This window comes from Rhea pennata, chromosome 15, assembly GCF_028389875.1.
Source record: "Rhea pennata isolate bPtePen1 chromosome 15, bPtePen1.pri, whole genome shotgun sequence".
Classification (NCBI taxonomy): Eukaryota; Metazoa; Chordata; class Aves; order Rheiformes; family Rheidae; genus Rhea; species Rhea pennata.
Genome location: NC_084677.1, coordinates 2,616,909 through 2,630,297, shown reverse-complemented (window position 1 = coordinate 2,630,297; position 13,389 = coordinate 2,616,909). Strand labels below are relative to the sequence as shown.

General features: G+C 63.7%; 2 protein-coding genes across 2 annotated transcripts; both read left to right on the top strand.

The window, feature by feature from the left end:
- Window positions 1-3,137: 3,137 nt before the first annotated feature.
- Window positions 3,138-6,307, top strand: LOC134147346 (deoxyribonuclease-1-like). The gene is made up of 8 exons (XM_062588414.1): window positions 3,138-3,284; window positions 3,901-3,989; window positions 4,213-4,296; window positions 4,451-4,554; window positions 5,405-5,517; window positions 5,818-5,972; window positions 6,052-6,148; window positions 6,254-6,307. The coding sequence occupies exons 1-8, from the start codon at window positions 3,138-3,140 to the stop codon at window positions 6,305-6,307; spliced, it is 843 nt and encodes a 280-aa protein (XP_062444398.1).
- A 2,980-nt stretch (window positions 6,308-9,287) lies between these two features.
- LOC134147338 (deoxyribonuclease-1-like 2) lies at window positions 9,288-13,380 on the top strand. The gene is made up of 8 exons (XM_062588399.1): window positions 9,288-9,434; window positions 9,787-9,875; window positions 11,113-11,196; window positions 11,416-11,516; window positions 11,609-11,721; window positions 12,069-12,223; window positions 12,413-12,509; window positions 13,330-13,380. The coding sequence occupies exons 1-8, from the start codon at window positions 9,288-9,290 to the stop codon at window positions 13,378-13,380; spliced, it is 837 nt and encodes a 278-aa protein (XP_062444383.1).
- The last annotated feature ends 9 nt before the right edge of the window (window positions 13,381-13,389 follow it).

The following is a 13,389-nucleotide window of genomic DNA, read 5'->3' as shown; positions in this document are numbered from 1 at the left end:
GGGCTGATCCGGGGGGTCTCGGGCCTTGGAGTGGGCCCGGCCCCAGGGCTGATCCGGGGTGTCTCAGGCCTTGGAGTGGGCCCGGCCCCAGGGCTGATCCGGGGTGTCTCAGGCCTTGGAGTGGGCCCGGCCCCGGGTCTGATCCGGAGTGTCTCAGGCCTTGGAGTGGGCCTGGCCCTGGGGCTGATCTGGGGGGTCTCGGGCCTTGGAGTGGGCCCTGCCCCGGGTCTGATCTGGGGGGGGGGAGTGTCTTGGCCCCGCTGGAGAAGGCTGGGCTGGCCCTGAGCCCGCTCTGGGGGGGATGCAGGCCCTGGCCCTGCCACGGCTCGGGCTGGGCTCTGGGAAGGGCAAGAGCTGGCCCTGGCCCCAGTGTGGCGGACCTCGGGGGGCTGTCTGGTGGCGGGAGGCTGCGGCTGGCCTGCGGGCGGCTCACCCCCACCCAGGGGTGCTGGTGTCCTCACCTGGCTGGTGGAACCCGCTGCTTCACGTGGGGACTAACAGGCCAGCAGCCCCCACAGCGGGAAGAACCCATGGCCCCTGCCCTGGGGCGCCCAAGCCAGCCTGGGGCAAGTGGTGGTGGGGCAGGAGAGGGACATGGCGCTCCCCAGCCCTGCGTTCCCCCCAGCCCTCTCTGTCCCTCACGTTCAAGGCACTCCCAGGGGGACAGGCTGGCAGAACCCCTCACATGCCACCAGCCTCGTCCCACCCCCCCAACGCGTGCTGCGCCATGGGAAGACCCCACGCAGCCCTTTTGGGAAGCTTGGCAGCTGCGCTTGAAGGCCAGGGGACATAAATCAAGGCAGGTGGCGCAGGGCAGGGGACGAGCGTGTGGGAAGCTGCACTGGGTGGGGAGAGGAGCATGGGGACAGAGGCTGGCAGTGAGGGAGGCCGGGAGGCACGAAGGGCTGGGGCCAGCCAGCACCCTGGGGAGGCTGGTCCCTTACCGTGCACCTTGGGCAAGTCTGCCTTGGGGACATATCTTTTCCTGGTTGACCAACCCCAGCTCCCAGTGAGGGTTTGGGAACAGGCTGCAGGGCAAGGAGATGTCTACCCTGACCCTGCCCTGCGGGGGCCAAGCACTACCCAGACACTAGAGCCTCAAGATGCTCTTGCCTGACTCTCCTCTTGATTTTGGGGAATTCCCAGCTCTGATTAGCTTCAGATTTGAAGTTCAAACCTACAAAGTGTCCTACTTGCCCATGGCCCTGCTTAGAGCTGCTCCTGGCCAGCTGCTGGCCTTGGCCCTGGCCCCAAAGAGAGGCTCGTGCCAGATGGCAGCCTTACCAGGAGCAACACCTCCCAGCACACCTGCAGCGAGGTGAGGACTTGCCAACAGGCCTGCAGAGATGCCCATGACCCCATCCTCCTCCACTGCCAGGTCTGTGAGAGGCTCAGGGCCACCTCTGCACCCAGCCATAGCATGAATGCTAGAAACCATCTCATCAAAAGGGTGTGGGAGTGCTGGAAAGGAAAGGCTTGGTGCCAGTCAGATAAATGCTTTTCCAAAAAACATCCAAGCAGGCTATGAGTGATGGGGCTTTTCTCATCTGACAGCAGCCCACAGTGAAAGCTGCTGACCAAGGGTCTTCCTGGCAGGGAGACCAATGCGCTGGTGTTTTGGAGTTTGCTGTAATCCTCAAGTAGTTTGTGGGATTCATTTATGCCCTTGGAAGTCTTTGCTGGCATTTTTATTGATCCAAGCACTTTCTTGACCTTACACTGGGCCCTTTGCTGGAGACATGGTTATCGGTGCTGGTTGGAAGAACTGTTTTTTTCACTGAGTAAACCTTTACTTTTGCTGAAAATGGCCATATGGAGCCCGAGGCCTTGTGTGCTCTTTGGCTGAGTGACAGCTTGGCAAAGGGACTCCATCCATCCCCATAAATGCAGGTGCAGCTCGTCCTTCCTCTTCCAGAAAGCGAGGACAGCACCAAAGGTACGTCACGCTCCCCTTTCCCTCTTAGGCACGGAGATCTCATTTCTGCAAGCTGATACCCTGGAGCTCAGCTTATTCCCACCAAGACACCTTACCGGGGCCAGTCCTTGGCTGTAGGCGAACTAGCATCATCTGCAGGTCCGTGTGCGCATATATGCATACCTATATGTGCCTTGTGCGTTATCTAGGAGTCTACAGAGGCCACTGTGTCCTCTGGGAGACCGGACGAATCATCCTGTTGTTGTGCAGTTTGTAGCATTACCAATGTAGCATTGCAGCATTACAAATTGTAGCATTTATTGTGGTTTGAGCATTACCAAAGTGAGGAGATAAGCAAGCAGTGGGCAAAATTGGGTGCCTTTATTCAACCAGCTGCTCCACCTGGAAAAACCAAACAAGCCAGCAGGCAACAAGCCCTTCCTCAGGTCATGCTTCAAAAGTTGCTTTATTTTCCCGTTCTATCAGTTGTTCTTGTATTTTAAGTGCTCTGAGGGCAACCGTGCTCCGCGTGTGTGTCGGAGCAGCTGTCGGTGTGTGGCTTGCGCAGCTGAACATGGCCTCGGCCCCCTTCGAAAGGCCAGCCTGAGCCTCTGCCCCATCTCTGCCCCCCGGTGCCCCGGGACACTCGGTGCTTGGGACGCGTGTGCTTGGACGGCATTCAAAGCCAGGAGTCTGGGAAGGATTTGGTGAAATATTATCCCAGGGAGCTCAGCACCGTGCAAAATACTTCCCTGATGCATTTTTCCCGCAGGCAGAAACGGCTGTGCTGCGTAGGGGGCCTTCCCATGGGAATCCAGCCTGGGTGAGGGGAAGCACGGGGAGGGGGGGCAGGATACAGCCCCTGCGCCTGCTCCAGCCCCAGCATGGCCCTGGGGCAGGAGGAGGCGGGCTGGGGGCACAAGCCGCAGGGTGGCTGTCCCCAAGGCCGAGTGCTGCAGAGGGTGCGGGGACGCTGCGGGAGAGGGGGGGACCCTCACCTGGGCTGGGTAAAGATGCTCCCCAGCAAGGAAAGTGCCAGAGAGGTATCCGGGATGCTGGCAGAGGCTGTGCATGGCAGCTGCTTCTGCGTTAAACAGCAAAGTCATCAGCCTCGCTGGGAACCCGTACGATGAGTGGGAATCCCCCAGCCACCGCCATCCTCTGTGCCGGAGTCCCCTGCCAGCCCTGTGGGCTGAGCCTGTTCCTGCCCTTTGCACTCAGGATGGGGGCTGCAAAGCTGGTGCTGGTGCTGCTGGCTGCAGCGCTCCTACTGCACATGGCTGCCACGCTGAAGATCGGTGCCTTCAACATCAGGACGTTTGGGGACAGCAAGATATCCAACCAGACTATTGCGGATGTCATTGTTGCTGTGAGTACTGGCAGGGACAGGAGGAGTCCTGGCTGCTCTCTGGTCCCTGGGAAGCAACTAGCTCAGGGTACTCAGACACCAGCTTTCTGGCAATCTGTCCATCCATCCATCCTTCCACCCACCCATTCATCCACCCACCCATCCAATTATCCATCTATTGATTCAGTCATCTACCCACCTATCCATCCACCCAACTGTCCATTTGTCCCTCAATCCATCCACTCATCCACATCCATCCATCCACTAATCCATTTGTGTGTTCACCTGTCCACTCGCCCATCCATCCATCTATCCATCCATCCACCCATTCTTGCCCTCCCCACCTACCTGTCCATCTCCAGCCTTGGCCCCTGGCTGAGGACAGGTGGTGCTCAACTCTGCCTGGGGTCCTCACTCAGAGCAGCCTGCGAGTGAGGTGTTGCTGGGATTATGGATGGGAAGCAGAAGGGGGTTAGAAGGCCCCATGTCACCCCAGGGCCCCTGAAGAAACCCAGAACTCACTGGGGAGCACCCTTTCTGCACTCTCAGGTTTTCTGCAGCTTGGCACAGGCACCCATGGGTGCCCTTGTGAGCAGCTGAAGGCTGCAGGTGAATGGTTCTGAGCTTGCCTCCCCAGATTGTGTTGGAGTACGACATCATCTTGGTGCAGGAGGTCCGGGATACTGACCTGAGCGCTGTGAAGAAACTGATGTACCAGCTCAACAGGTGACCATAATGAGGGCTGGTGGTGTGTACATGATGGGTGCCTGCAAATGTGGCCCCAGAGCAGAGCCTGGCTGATGTCCTGCTGCACCAGGGCAGTTCTGGTTTGGATAGCCACCATGCTTGGGGACAACTTAACAACTCACCTGGCCTCGGCCAGAGAGAGCCCTCTGGGAGCCAGAGGACATGGTGGGCCTTCCCTTACCTCTTTATGTCTTGCTCCTAGTGTGTCACCGTACCCATACAGCTTTTTGGCCAGCAAGCCCCTGGGTCAGAACACCTACAAGGAGCAGTATCTCTTTATCTACAGGTAAGGGGTGGCAGGAGGGGAAGGGTGCAGTGAGGTACTGATGTCTCTGGTGCTGGCTGCTTTCCCCGCTCGTGACTTCCAAAGGTGGTCTAGGGAAGGGAGTGCCTTTGGGTGCCCCAGTTGTGGTGGGAGTGGTGCCACTCTTCTCCTCCAGGTTGGACATGGTCTCTGTGCTGGAAAGCTACTACTACGACAACAGCGGGGCGCTTACCTTCAGCAGGGAGCCCTTCATCGTGAAGTTTTCCTCACCCCACACGCGTAAGCAGAGCCAGAACCTGGAAGTGTGCTGACACCACTCACTGCTGTCCTAGTGCCAGAGAGCATCTGCTGTGCTGCCAGCACCTCTGGGCAGAGAGGGCAGCAGCGGCCAAGGCTGCACAAAGTGCTTGGAAGCTGTGCTCAGCCTTGGAGCAGGCCTGGATCCTGGGCTTGGTGTAGCTTCACCCCTGCCAGCACTAAGCATGACCCAGGGCCCCCTCTGAGCTGGACTGTGTGGGCTGCCAGAGCCAAAGCAGACCTGCCAGGTCAGGAGCAGATTTTACACCCCTGGATCAGCTTCAACCTCAGCTCTCAGGCTCTGCTGGGGTCATTCACTGCTGCGGGCAACCACCAACCATGGGTTCTGCAACCATGGGCACCAGGGATCCTGGGTACCTGCCCAGTGCCATCTCCCATTGCGTGCCATCCCCAGCTGTGTGCCATCTTCCACCATGTGCCATCTACCATCACATCATCTCCCATCTCATGCCTCCTCCCGTCAGGCACCATCTCGCACCAGGTGCCGCCTCTCCCGGCCTCCCCATGGCAGCTCCGTACGCCACGCTCCCCTGCGCCCATCTCTCCGCCCGCCTCCTGTCTTCTTCCCAAAGTTGTGAGGGCTTCAAAAAAGTAGTAGGAAACAAGAAGCAAACCCCAAACACGCATGGAGGGAGGCAGGTCCCCACAGCAGGCCTCCGTGACAGGCAGGCTACATGAAACAAATGCTTCCCTTTTGTTGGGAGGCTTTTCCTGGCTCTGGCCCGTGGTGGCCCCCCGGGGGTTTCTGCTCCCTCGCCAGGCCCTGGCGCGGCGCGCCGGTGGCTTGGGGCTCACGGCTCCTCTCCGGCAGAGCTGGAGGAGGTCATACTGGTGCCCCTGCACGCGAACCCCAACAACGCGGTGGCCGAGATTGACGCGCTCTACGACGTCTACGCCGACATCACCAGCAAGTGGGCGAGCAACGTAAGCAGCGGCGCGGTGCGGCGCGGCGGGAGGCCGCGGGCTGCCTTCGGCGGAGAGTGGCGCGGGGGGCGCGTGGCGCATCCCCCAGCGCCCGGCCGCCGCCGGCCGCGTCGCGCCGGGGGCCTCCCGCTGGCGCCGCCCCGGCAGCCGAGGTGGCGCGGGGCTCCCGGCCAGCCTGGGGCCGAGCTCCGGGCGCGTTTCCTTCCGCCGCGTAAGATTCGGGGCCGGCGCCGGCGGGCGCCCGTTCGGGGAGCCGTGGGCCGAGCCCCGCGACGGCGCCGACGCGGCGCTGCCCCGCAGGACATCCTCTTCCTGGGCGACTTCAACGCCGCCTGCTCCTACGTCCCGCCGGCCGCCTGGGCCGCCGTGCGCCTGCGCGCCCTCGGGGCCTGCTCGTGGCTCATCCCCGACGCCGCCGACACCACCGTCACGCTCACCCGCTGCGCCTACGACCGGTGAGGCGGCGGCGGCAGCGGCGGCGCGCGGGGCCGGCCTGGGGGCGACGCATGGCGCTGACCGCCGCCGCCCCGGCAGCATCGTCGCCTGCGGCTCCGCGCTGGCCGCCGCTGTCGAGCCCGGCTCCGCCGCCATCAACGACTTCCAGCAGGTTTTTAAGCTGCAGCTCAAGGACGTGAGTGACGGGGAGCCGCCGGCGCCGGGGCGGCCCCCGGGGCCCGCGGGCTTTGGGCTCCGTCCCAAACGCCGCGACGCCTCTCTGCTTCTCCCCCGTGTTCAGGCGTTGGCCGTCAGCGACCATTTCCCCGTGGAGGTGACGCTCAAAGCCCGCTGAGGGCCTCCTGGCGAGGGCGCCGGGGCGAAGCCTCCTGCCGTCCTGCTGAGGGCCTCTCGGCCAGGGCGCCGGGGCGAAGCCTCCTGCCGTCCTGCTGAGGGCCTCTCGGCGAGGGCGCCGGGGCGAAGCCTCCTGCCGTCCCGCTGAGGCCTCCCGGCCAGGGCGCCGGGGCGAAGCCTCCTGCCGTCCCGCTGAGGCCTCCCGGCGAGGCGTCCAAAGAGCCGGTCGCCTGGGATCGGGGGGCTGCGGGACACCGTCGGCTTCCATTAAAGAGTGGAATAACCCGTTGGCAGCCGCCGCAGCTTTGGAGGGAGCTCGAGGCCGCGGCTCTCTCAGCCTCGGCCGGCGAGGGCGGGGGGCCGCGGCGCTGAGCGCCGGCCCGGCGTCCCTGTGTTCGGCGTGGTGCGGGCGGAGGGGAGGCGAAGTGGAGGGGCGCCGCAGGCAGGCGGGCTGCAGCCCCCCGGCGACGGGCTGCCGCGGGTGCCCCGGCCCTCCTCTGCCCTGGACCCCCTTCCCTCCCACCCTGAACGAGCTGCCTCGCCGGCATCACGAGGGAGCGGAGCTACAGGATGCTCCAGGGGCAAGGAGACCGCCCGGCACGTCAGAGCCGCCCGCCTCGGCAGCACCCGGCCAGCCGGACCACGTGGCTGCCCGGGCAGGCCGCGCTGGGGTGGCACGTCTCGTGCCTGTGCCACCAAGCGGGTGGCCCAGCCGGCCAGGAGGGACCTGGGTGCTCCAGGCTGGCAGCGCCGGGGCCTTCGCCGGGGAGCAGCAGGCAATGCTCGCGGCGGCGGGACGGGGGCCGTGAGTCAGCGGGCAGCGCGGCGGCGGCGGGAGCCCGCTGGCAGGGCTGGGTGCCCCCCGGCGCGGCGGCTGCCGCACCCCGCTGCTCGAGGCTTTGCTGCGACATGTCTCTGGTGACGGCCAGCGATGTTGCAACGAGGAGATCGGAAGCGGAGCGACCCTGGGGGCTGTGAGCAAGCGCCGCTGAATCCGTGCCAGCCCTCCCTGGGCCTCGGGGTGCTGCGCGGAGGCACCGGGTGCCGTTCCCCATGCTGCGACTGCCCCGGGCGCCCGGCGGGCAAGGGGGCAGCGAGCTGCAGCGCCGAGGGCAAGGCTCATCCGCGTCGTCCCGGGGTCGTCACCCCCCACCACGACACACTGCGCCGGCGAGCCCGAACCCGGCGAGCCCCGGCAAGAGGAGCCGTCGCCCCGGGGGGCCCCGCGGGGGCCGTTTCGGAAGCCCACCGGGGCTGCTTCGGGCCGCCGCGGGCTCGGCCCGCGTGACCCACCTGACGTGCCATTTCCTTCTGTCCTTATTTCCCTTCTAATTATCCCATCTACCGAGAAACTCATAACGGGCTGAGTCACCTCTATTAAGGCCATTAGCTGTTGTTGCCCGGCTTGCATCACATACCCCAGCACGGCCATGAGGCAGCGCCCGGCCCTGGCCGGTGGCCACTGAGACGGCCCGCACGCCTCCGGCACAGCCGCAGCCTCCCGCTCGGCCGCGGTGCCGGGCTGTCCTCCGGCCGGGGGGCAGCATGTGGCCCCCGCGCTCTCCTTTTCTCCCTGAAGGCCCCGCGCTGGAGGCCGGTTCTCCCAGCCCGCCTCGCGCTCGCTGCTGCTTTGCCCTGGCTCCCAGCTCCCCCGGCTCCTCCGGGATGTCCCCCGGGGTGCACGGGGCAGGTCCCCTCCCTGCCCGGCAGTCCTTACGGCTGGCTCAGAGGTGGTGACGCTGGCCCCAGCCTGCCAAGATGTAGGTGGTGATTTCCCAATGGAGGAAGACACCCAAACGCCATGCCGAAACATCCACGGGGTGTCCAGCTCATCCTGCTTTGCTGACACCTCAGCTGGGAATAAAACAGCCGGAGCAGATGCCGGGAGGGCAGAGCTGCTCCACGCGCCGCGCCAGCCTGCTTGCTCCACACCCCAGCACGGTAAGGACGGGGCCGGATGCCCATGACGAGGTTTCGATTTGGGGCTCAGGTTGCCGTCAGGGTGTTTGGCAGCTGCATCGAGACCGGTGCATGGCTGAGACTAGTATTATTTCCACGGTGCCGGTGGGAAAGTGGATCAGCGCTCGTGGTCCAGCCGAGACGCTGGAGGAACGAGGCTTAGCTGGTCCTTCCTAACTTTCTTAACCTGACTGTTGAGGGGCTCAAACCCAGCACGGAAAGCCCAAAAGGCACCGAGCTTTAGGGAACAGCAGATGCAGAGGTGGGTCAGGAGAGGACAATTTAAGGCTGCAGAATTGTGGGGGGCTCAAGGTGGGGTTTGCATCGGACTGAGATGGTCCCGGGGGATGGGAGCTAGGAAGGGAGCAAATCCGAAGCCCTGGAGACTTCTGGTCTTGTCCCCAGTGGGACACAGCATGGCTGGGAGCAGGTGTCCCCCACAGCGGTGCCGCTCGGCAGCGGGGGCTCTCGGAAGAGCCCTGAGCAAGAGGCTCTCGAGGTGGAGGAGGAGGGTTCAGCCTCCAGAGCGGCCTCACCTCCAGCCACGCTCCGGCACGGTGGCGGGAGCCGAGGCAGCTCCGGCTGATTTCCCTCGGGGACCAGGGACCTGACGAACAGCCCGGGCCAGCTCTGCAGGCTTGGCCGGCGCGTTGTGCCTGGACTTAGCTCTCCACGAGTATCTCCTGGTGCTTGATGTGGTGAGAGGGAACTGGGGCTCCTGGGGTCCCCCTAGGCGGGCAGCTGATTCCCTGCATGGCCCCGGACGAGTCCTTCCCTTCTTCTTCGATGACGGGGTCCTGGGAACCTGTTGCACCTAACCCTGGCAACGGCACGGGCAAGGAGCACCACGGGAGCACAGGACCTGGGGAGAGTGCTGGCTCCTACGCACCCTAAGTAGCTCTTTTTGCTCCATTCCCATGTCAGAAGCGGTTTCCCGAGCCCCGAGGCGCCTCCCAGGCTGAGGCACGGGAATGCGGCTCCTATCGCCACATCCCCGCGGCTCGGCGGCCCTCCCCAGCAGGATGGGCACCGGGCTGCTGGCGCTGGCCCTGCTGGCCGTGGCCCTCCTGCCGCGCGCGGCTGCCACGCTGCGGATCGGCGCCTTCAATGTCCAGGCGTTCGGCGACAGCAAGATGTCCGACTGGACCGTCGCAGGCATCCTCGTCGACGTGAGTAAGGCCCGCGTGCGGCTGCCTGTGGGGATGGACTGCACGCGCTGGGGCAGGCAGGAAACGCTCAGAGATGCGTAGGGATGAGACCATGGCCCGCACTGAGGATGCCCCGGGGGGGGGGGCACAAGGAAGGACAGGGGACAGGGCCACCCCATGGCACCTCTGAGCCCTCCACGGGGGCATCTGTCCCCCTCCCTGAGGGATGCACAGGCCACCAGGTGCTGGACCCCATGCTGGCATCGGGGTCCCCACTGGGAGTGGGTGGCCCCACCCCAAGTGCCAGCTGGGTGCCAGTGATGGCCCCAAGCCAGCCCCAGGCTGCTCCTCACCAGGGCCATGGTTCCTGCAGATCCTTATCCGCTACGACATTGCCCTGGTGCAGGAGGTGCGGGACTCGGACCTCAGCGCTGTCACTGAGCTCATGGAACAGCTGAACAGGTACGAGCGAGGCTGGGGCTCTGCAACGTGGCATGGGAGGGTGGTGGCCCTGTCCCTTGGTGTCCCTTGGCGTCCCTTGGCATCCCTTGGCATCCATTGGTGTCCCTTGGTATCTCCTGATGTCCCTTGGCATCCCTCAGTGTCCCTTAGGGTCCCTTGGCATCCCTTAGTGTCCCTTGGCATCCCTTGGTTGTGGCAGGAGGTAAGGGACCGTGCCCTGGCTGAGGGAGCAATGCTGGAGGAGCAGCATGAGCTGTGCCTGCGCAGGAGCAGCAAGAAAGCTTCAGCTCAGAGCAAACAAGTCAACTTGCGCTGGCGCCCCAGGTGCCTCGTGGCTTCAAAATTAGGGAGGAAGCACAAAGCTGCGTGAGCAGTGAAAGGCAAAAAGTGCAGAAGTGTGTTGTTTTTGTTTTTTTTTTCTCCCCCAAAAGCTTTAAAGTACCATAAGATAGGTGGGACCAGAGTCTGGGAATCAGTCCGAAACCCTTGCTGGAGGGTGGCGGGAGCGGGCGACTGGCAGCTCTCCCCTAGCTCGGAGAGGAGCCGGGGAACCAGCCAAATGGGAAAAAGCCTGGGGAAGGGCAAGGAGGTGACTGCAGGTGGGGACTGGCCCTCCATGGGAAGCAGGTCGGCTCTTCAGGCTGCAAAGAGGAAGATGAAGGGTGAGATGGGGCCCCAAGAGCCCTTTGCTGGGTGTGGAGGCCCCGTGGTCACCTGCGGGTGACAGCTTGAAACCCCAGCAAACCCAGCCCCCAACGCGCCGGCAGGACGTGGGACGTGCCTCTGCCCTGGGGCGCTGATCCCCGCGGGGCGCTGGGCTGCTCCGAGCCGTGCGTGGGCTCAGAGGGGGACCACAGCAATCGAATCGCTCCGCTGGCGGAGGCGTCCCTCTGCCCGGTGAGGGCTGGGGCTGGGGCGGAGGTTGCTGCTGTCTTCTTTAAAGGCATCAAGTGTTTCTGAGGTGCCACCACGGTGGTGCACGGCAGGGACAGCAGGGTGGCTTGGAGCCACTGCAGCCCGTGTCACCTAGCAGGAAGGCTGCAGTGGGCTGGGGACTGGGGACAGCAGGGCTGGCCAGTGCCACCCACAGCTGTGATGGCCAGGGGAGCATGGGACCAGCCGGTGTCAACCCAGAGCCGTGGTGGCCAGGGAAGCGTGGGACCAACCACGCCAGGAGCAGGCAGGTAGCGCTGTGCCAGCCATGTCATGCTCCTGCCATCATGTCTCATCCCCGCAGTGCGTCCACGTTCCCGTACGCCTATGAGATCAGCGGGCCCCTGGGAAGGGAGAACTACAAGGAGATGTACCTCTTCATCTACAGGTAACGGGGCTGGCCCCACGACTTGCTGCCCCAGGGCCACCCCGGGGGACAGCCACATGGCGAGAGGCCTGGGGGCCCAGACGTGGGTGCCGGTCCAGGCCTGCGTCACCTGCTGGGGCTCAGGGTGCCAAAGCCACAGTGGTAGGATGGACCACAGCGGAGCTTGGCACCCCGAGGGCCACGTGGAGCCCCAGCGTCACCATTGCCTTGGCCTGCCAGGACGGAGGTTGTGTCTGTGGTGGACACCTACCAGTACGAGGACCCCCAGGATGTCTTCAGCCGGGAGCCGTTCATCCTGAGGGTGTCATCACCCCGCACGAGTGAGCATGGGGAAGAGCCGGGGCTGGTCCCCTCCTTGGGGCAGGTGACGGGGGGCCATGGCCACGCCAGCTCATGGCTCTCTCCCTGGCAGAGGTAGAGGAGTTCGTGCTGGTGCCGCTGCACTCGGCGCCATACGCCGCCGCGGCCGAGATTGATGCGCTCTACGACGTCTACCTGGCCATCGTCAGCAAGTGGGACACCGACGTGAGCAGGACAGGAGCGTGGGGCTGTGCGGGCACAGCGGGTTGGGGGCGGCGCTGAAGGACAGACACAGACCCTCTCTGAGGTCCCTTTGGACCCAGACCAAGCCTCTGGCCACCAGCAGTACCTGTGCCACCTTGGGGCTGATCGGAACTGGGCTCTCACCCCCATGGTGGTGCACATCTCCAGCTCATGTCTGCAGCTCCATCTGCGTTTCAGAGCTACATCTCTCTCCAGGGCAAAGCCCAGGCTCAGAGATGGGGGGGGGTCTCCAGGGTATGGCTGATACTGGGGTGCAGAGAGCAGCCCAACACCACCAGTGCCCACCCTCTGCTCTGCCTTTTCTGCAGAACATCATGTTCCTGGGGGACTTCAACGCCGACTGCTCATACGTCAGACAAGACGACTGGTCCTCCATCCGCCTGCGCACCAGCGACATCTTCAAGTGGCTGCTCCCTGACAGCACTGACACGACCGTGGGGAAGTCGCATTGTGCCTATGACAGGTGACCGCCAAGCTGGCAACACATCCCCCTTCCCTGCCTGCATGGTCTGCTGCCCTGGGGCCCCGTCCCCACGGGGACGTGGGGGCAGAGCCCACGGCCCGCAGCTTTGGGGAGGCCTCTCCTGGGGTGACGTGGGGAGGCACGGAGCGGAGGTGAGAGCAGGCCCTACCGAGCTTTGCTTCCTTCCAGGATCGTGGCGTGCGGTGCCAAGCTGAAGAGAAGCGTCGTGCCAAACTCGGCTACCGTTTACAATTTCCAGCGTGCTTTCCAACTGGAGCAGGAGGAGGTGAGCCAGGCTGATAAACAGAGACTCAAGCAGGTAGCAAAGCTGAGCTGGCCCTGGGCAGCCCTTGGTGCAGCCAAGACCATGCTGGTTGCCAGCGTTCGTTAAGTATTAGACAGGGCCCCGGGCTGTAACGATGTAGCAACTGCATTTCAGTAACAACTCCAAAGTTCAAGGTGCTCCAGCTCCAAGCTAGGTGCAGGGCGCCTTGCCTCCTTGGCGCATCTGCCTCTGTGCAGTGCCGAGCTCCCAAGAAGCCACCAGAGATGTGCACGGCTCCTTGCGTAAGGCACTCTCCTCTCCTGAGACGCAGCAGCCAGCACCTGACCAGTTAATTTGGAGCTCTGGGTGCTGAAGGACCCATAGGTGGGAAAACGAGGGGTGATTTTGGATTATTGCTTGTCTCCGCATGGAAACTGCACATGGGCCAAGTCTCGGGGCAGGGCCTTTTCATGGCCTTTCATAGGTAGGAGCAGGTATGTTAGGACTCCATGCCTTAGGGCAAACGAAGCAGGTTTTCAACCAGCTCCAAAGCAACTTAGCACAGAGTTCCTGAGATAGCCTAGGTCCTGGGAGCGCAGGCACCAAGCTGCCTGCACACATACACAGCACAGACCACACCTGGACATCTCTTCTTGAGAAGATCCAAAACTGGAGCCTCATGTGTTGACCTCCCTGGGATTGGGGACATTGTGTCCCTCTCAGGGAGGCAGAAGTCTTGCATGGAGGGCACTGTCACGCTGCCTGCTCCATTGGTGCTGTGAGGGGCTCAGGGCTTGCCAAACGCTCACGTTACTTCTCCCCACGTCTTGCTCTCCTATAGGCCCTGGCGGTCAGTGACCATTACCCAGTTGAAGTCAAGCTGGCGGCCTGAGCTCTTCCA

Bases quoted from the DNA above. Each gene is read 5' to 3' on its own strand.
- LOC134147346 (XM_062588414.1), top strand. From the start codon at position 3,138: ATGGGGGCTGCAAAGCTGGTGCTGGTGCTGCTGGCTGCAGCGCTCCTA. The intron at 3,285-3,900 runs GTGAGTACTGGC...TTGCCTCCCCAG, and splicing joins TTGCGGATGTCATTGTTGCT to ATTGTGTTGGAGTACGACAT. The intron at 3,990-4,212 runs GTGACCATAATG...TCTTGCTCCTAG, and splicing joins CTGATGTACCAGCTCAACAG to TGTGTCACCGTACCCATACA.
- LOC134147338 (XM_062588399.1), top strand. From the start codon at position 9,288: ATGGGCACCGGGCTGCTGGCGCTGGCCCTGCTGGCCGTGGCCCTCCTG. The intron at 9,435-9,786 runs GTGAGTAAGGCC...TGGTTCCTGCAG, and splicing joins TCGCAGGCATCCTCGTCGAC to ATCCTTATCCGCTACGACAT. The intron at 12,510-13,329 runs GTGAGCCAGGCT...GCTCTCCTATAG, and splicing joins TCCAACTGGAGCAGGAGGAG to GCCCTGGCGGTCAGTGACCA.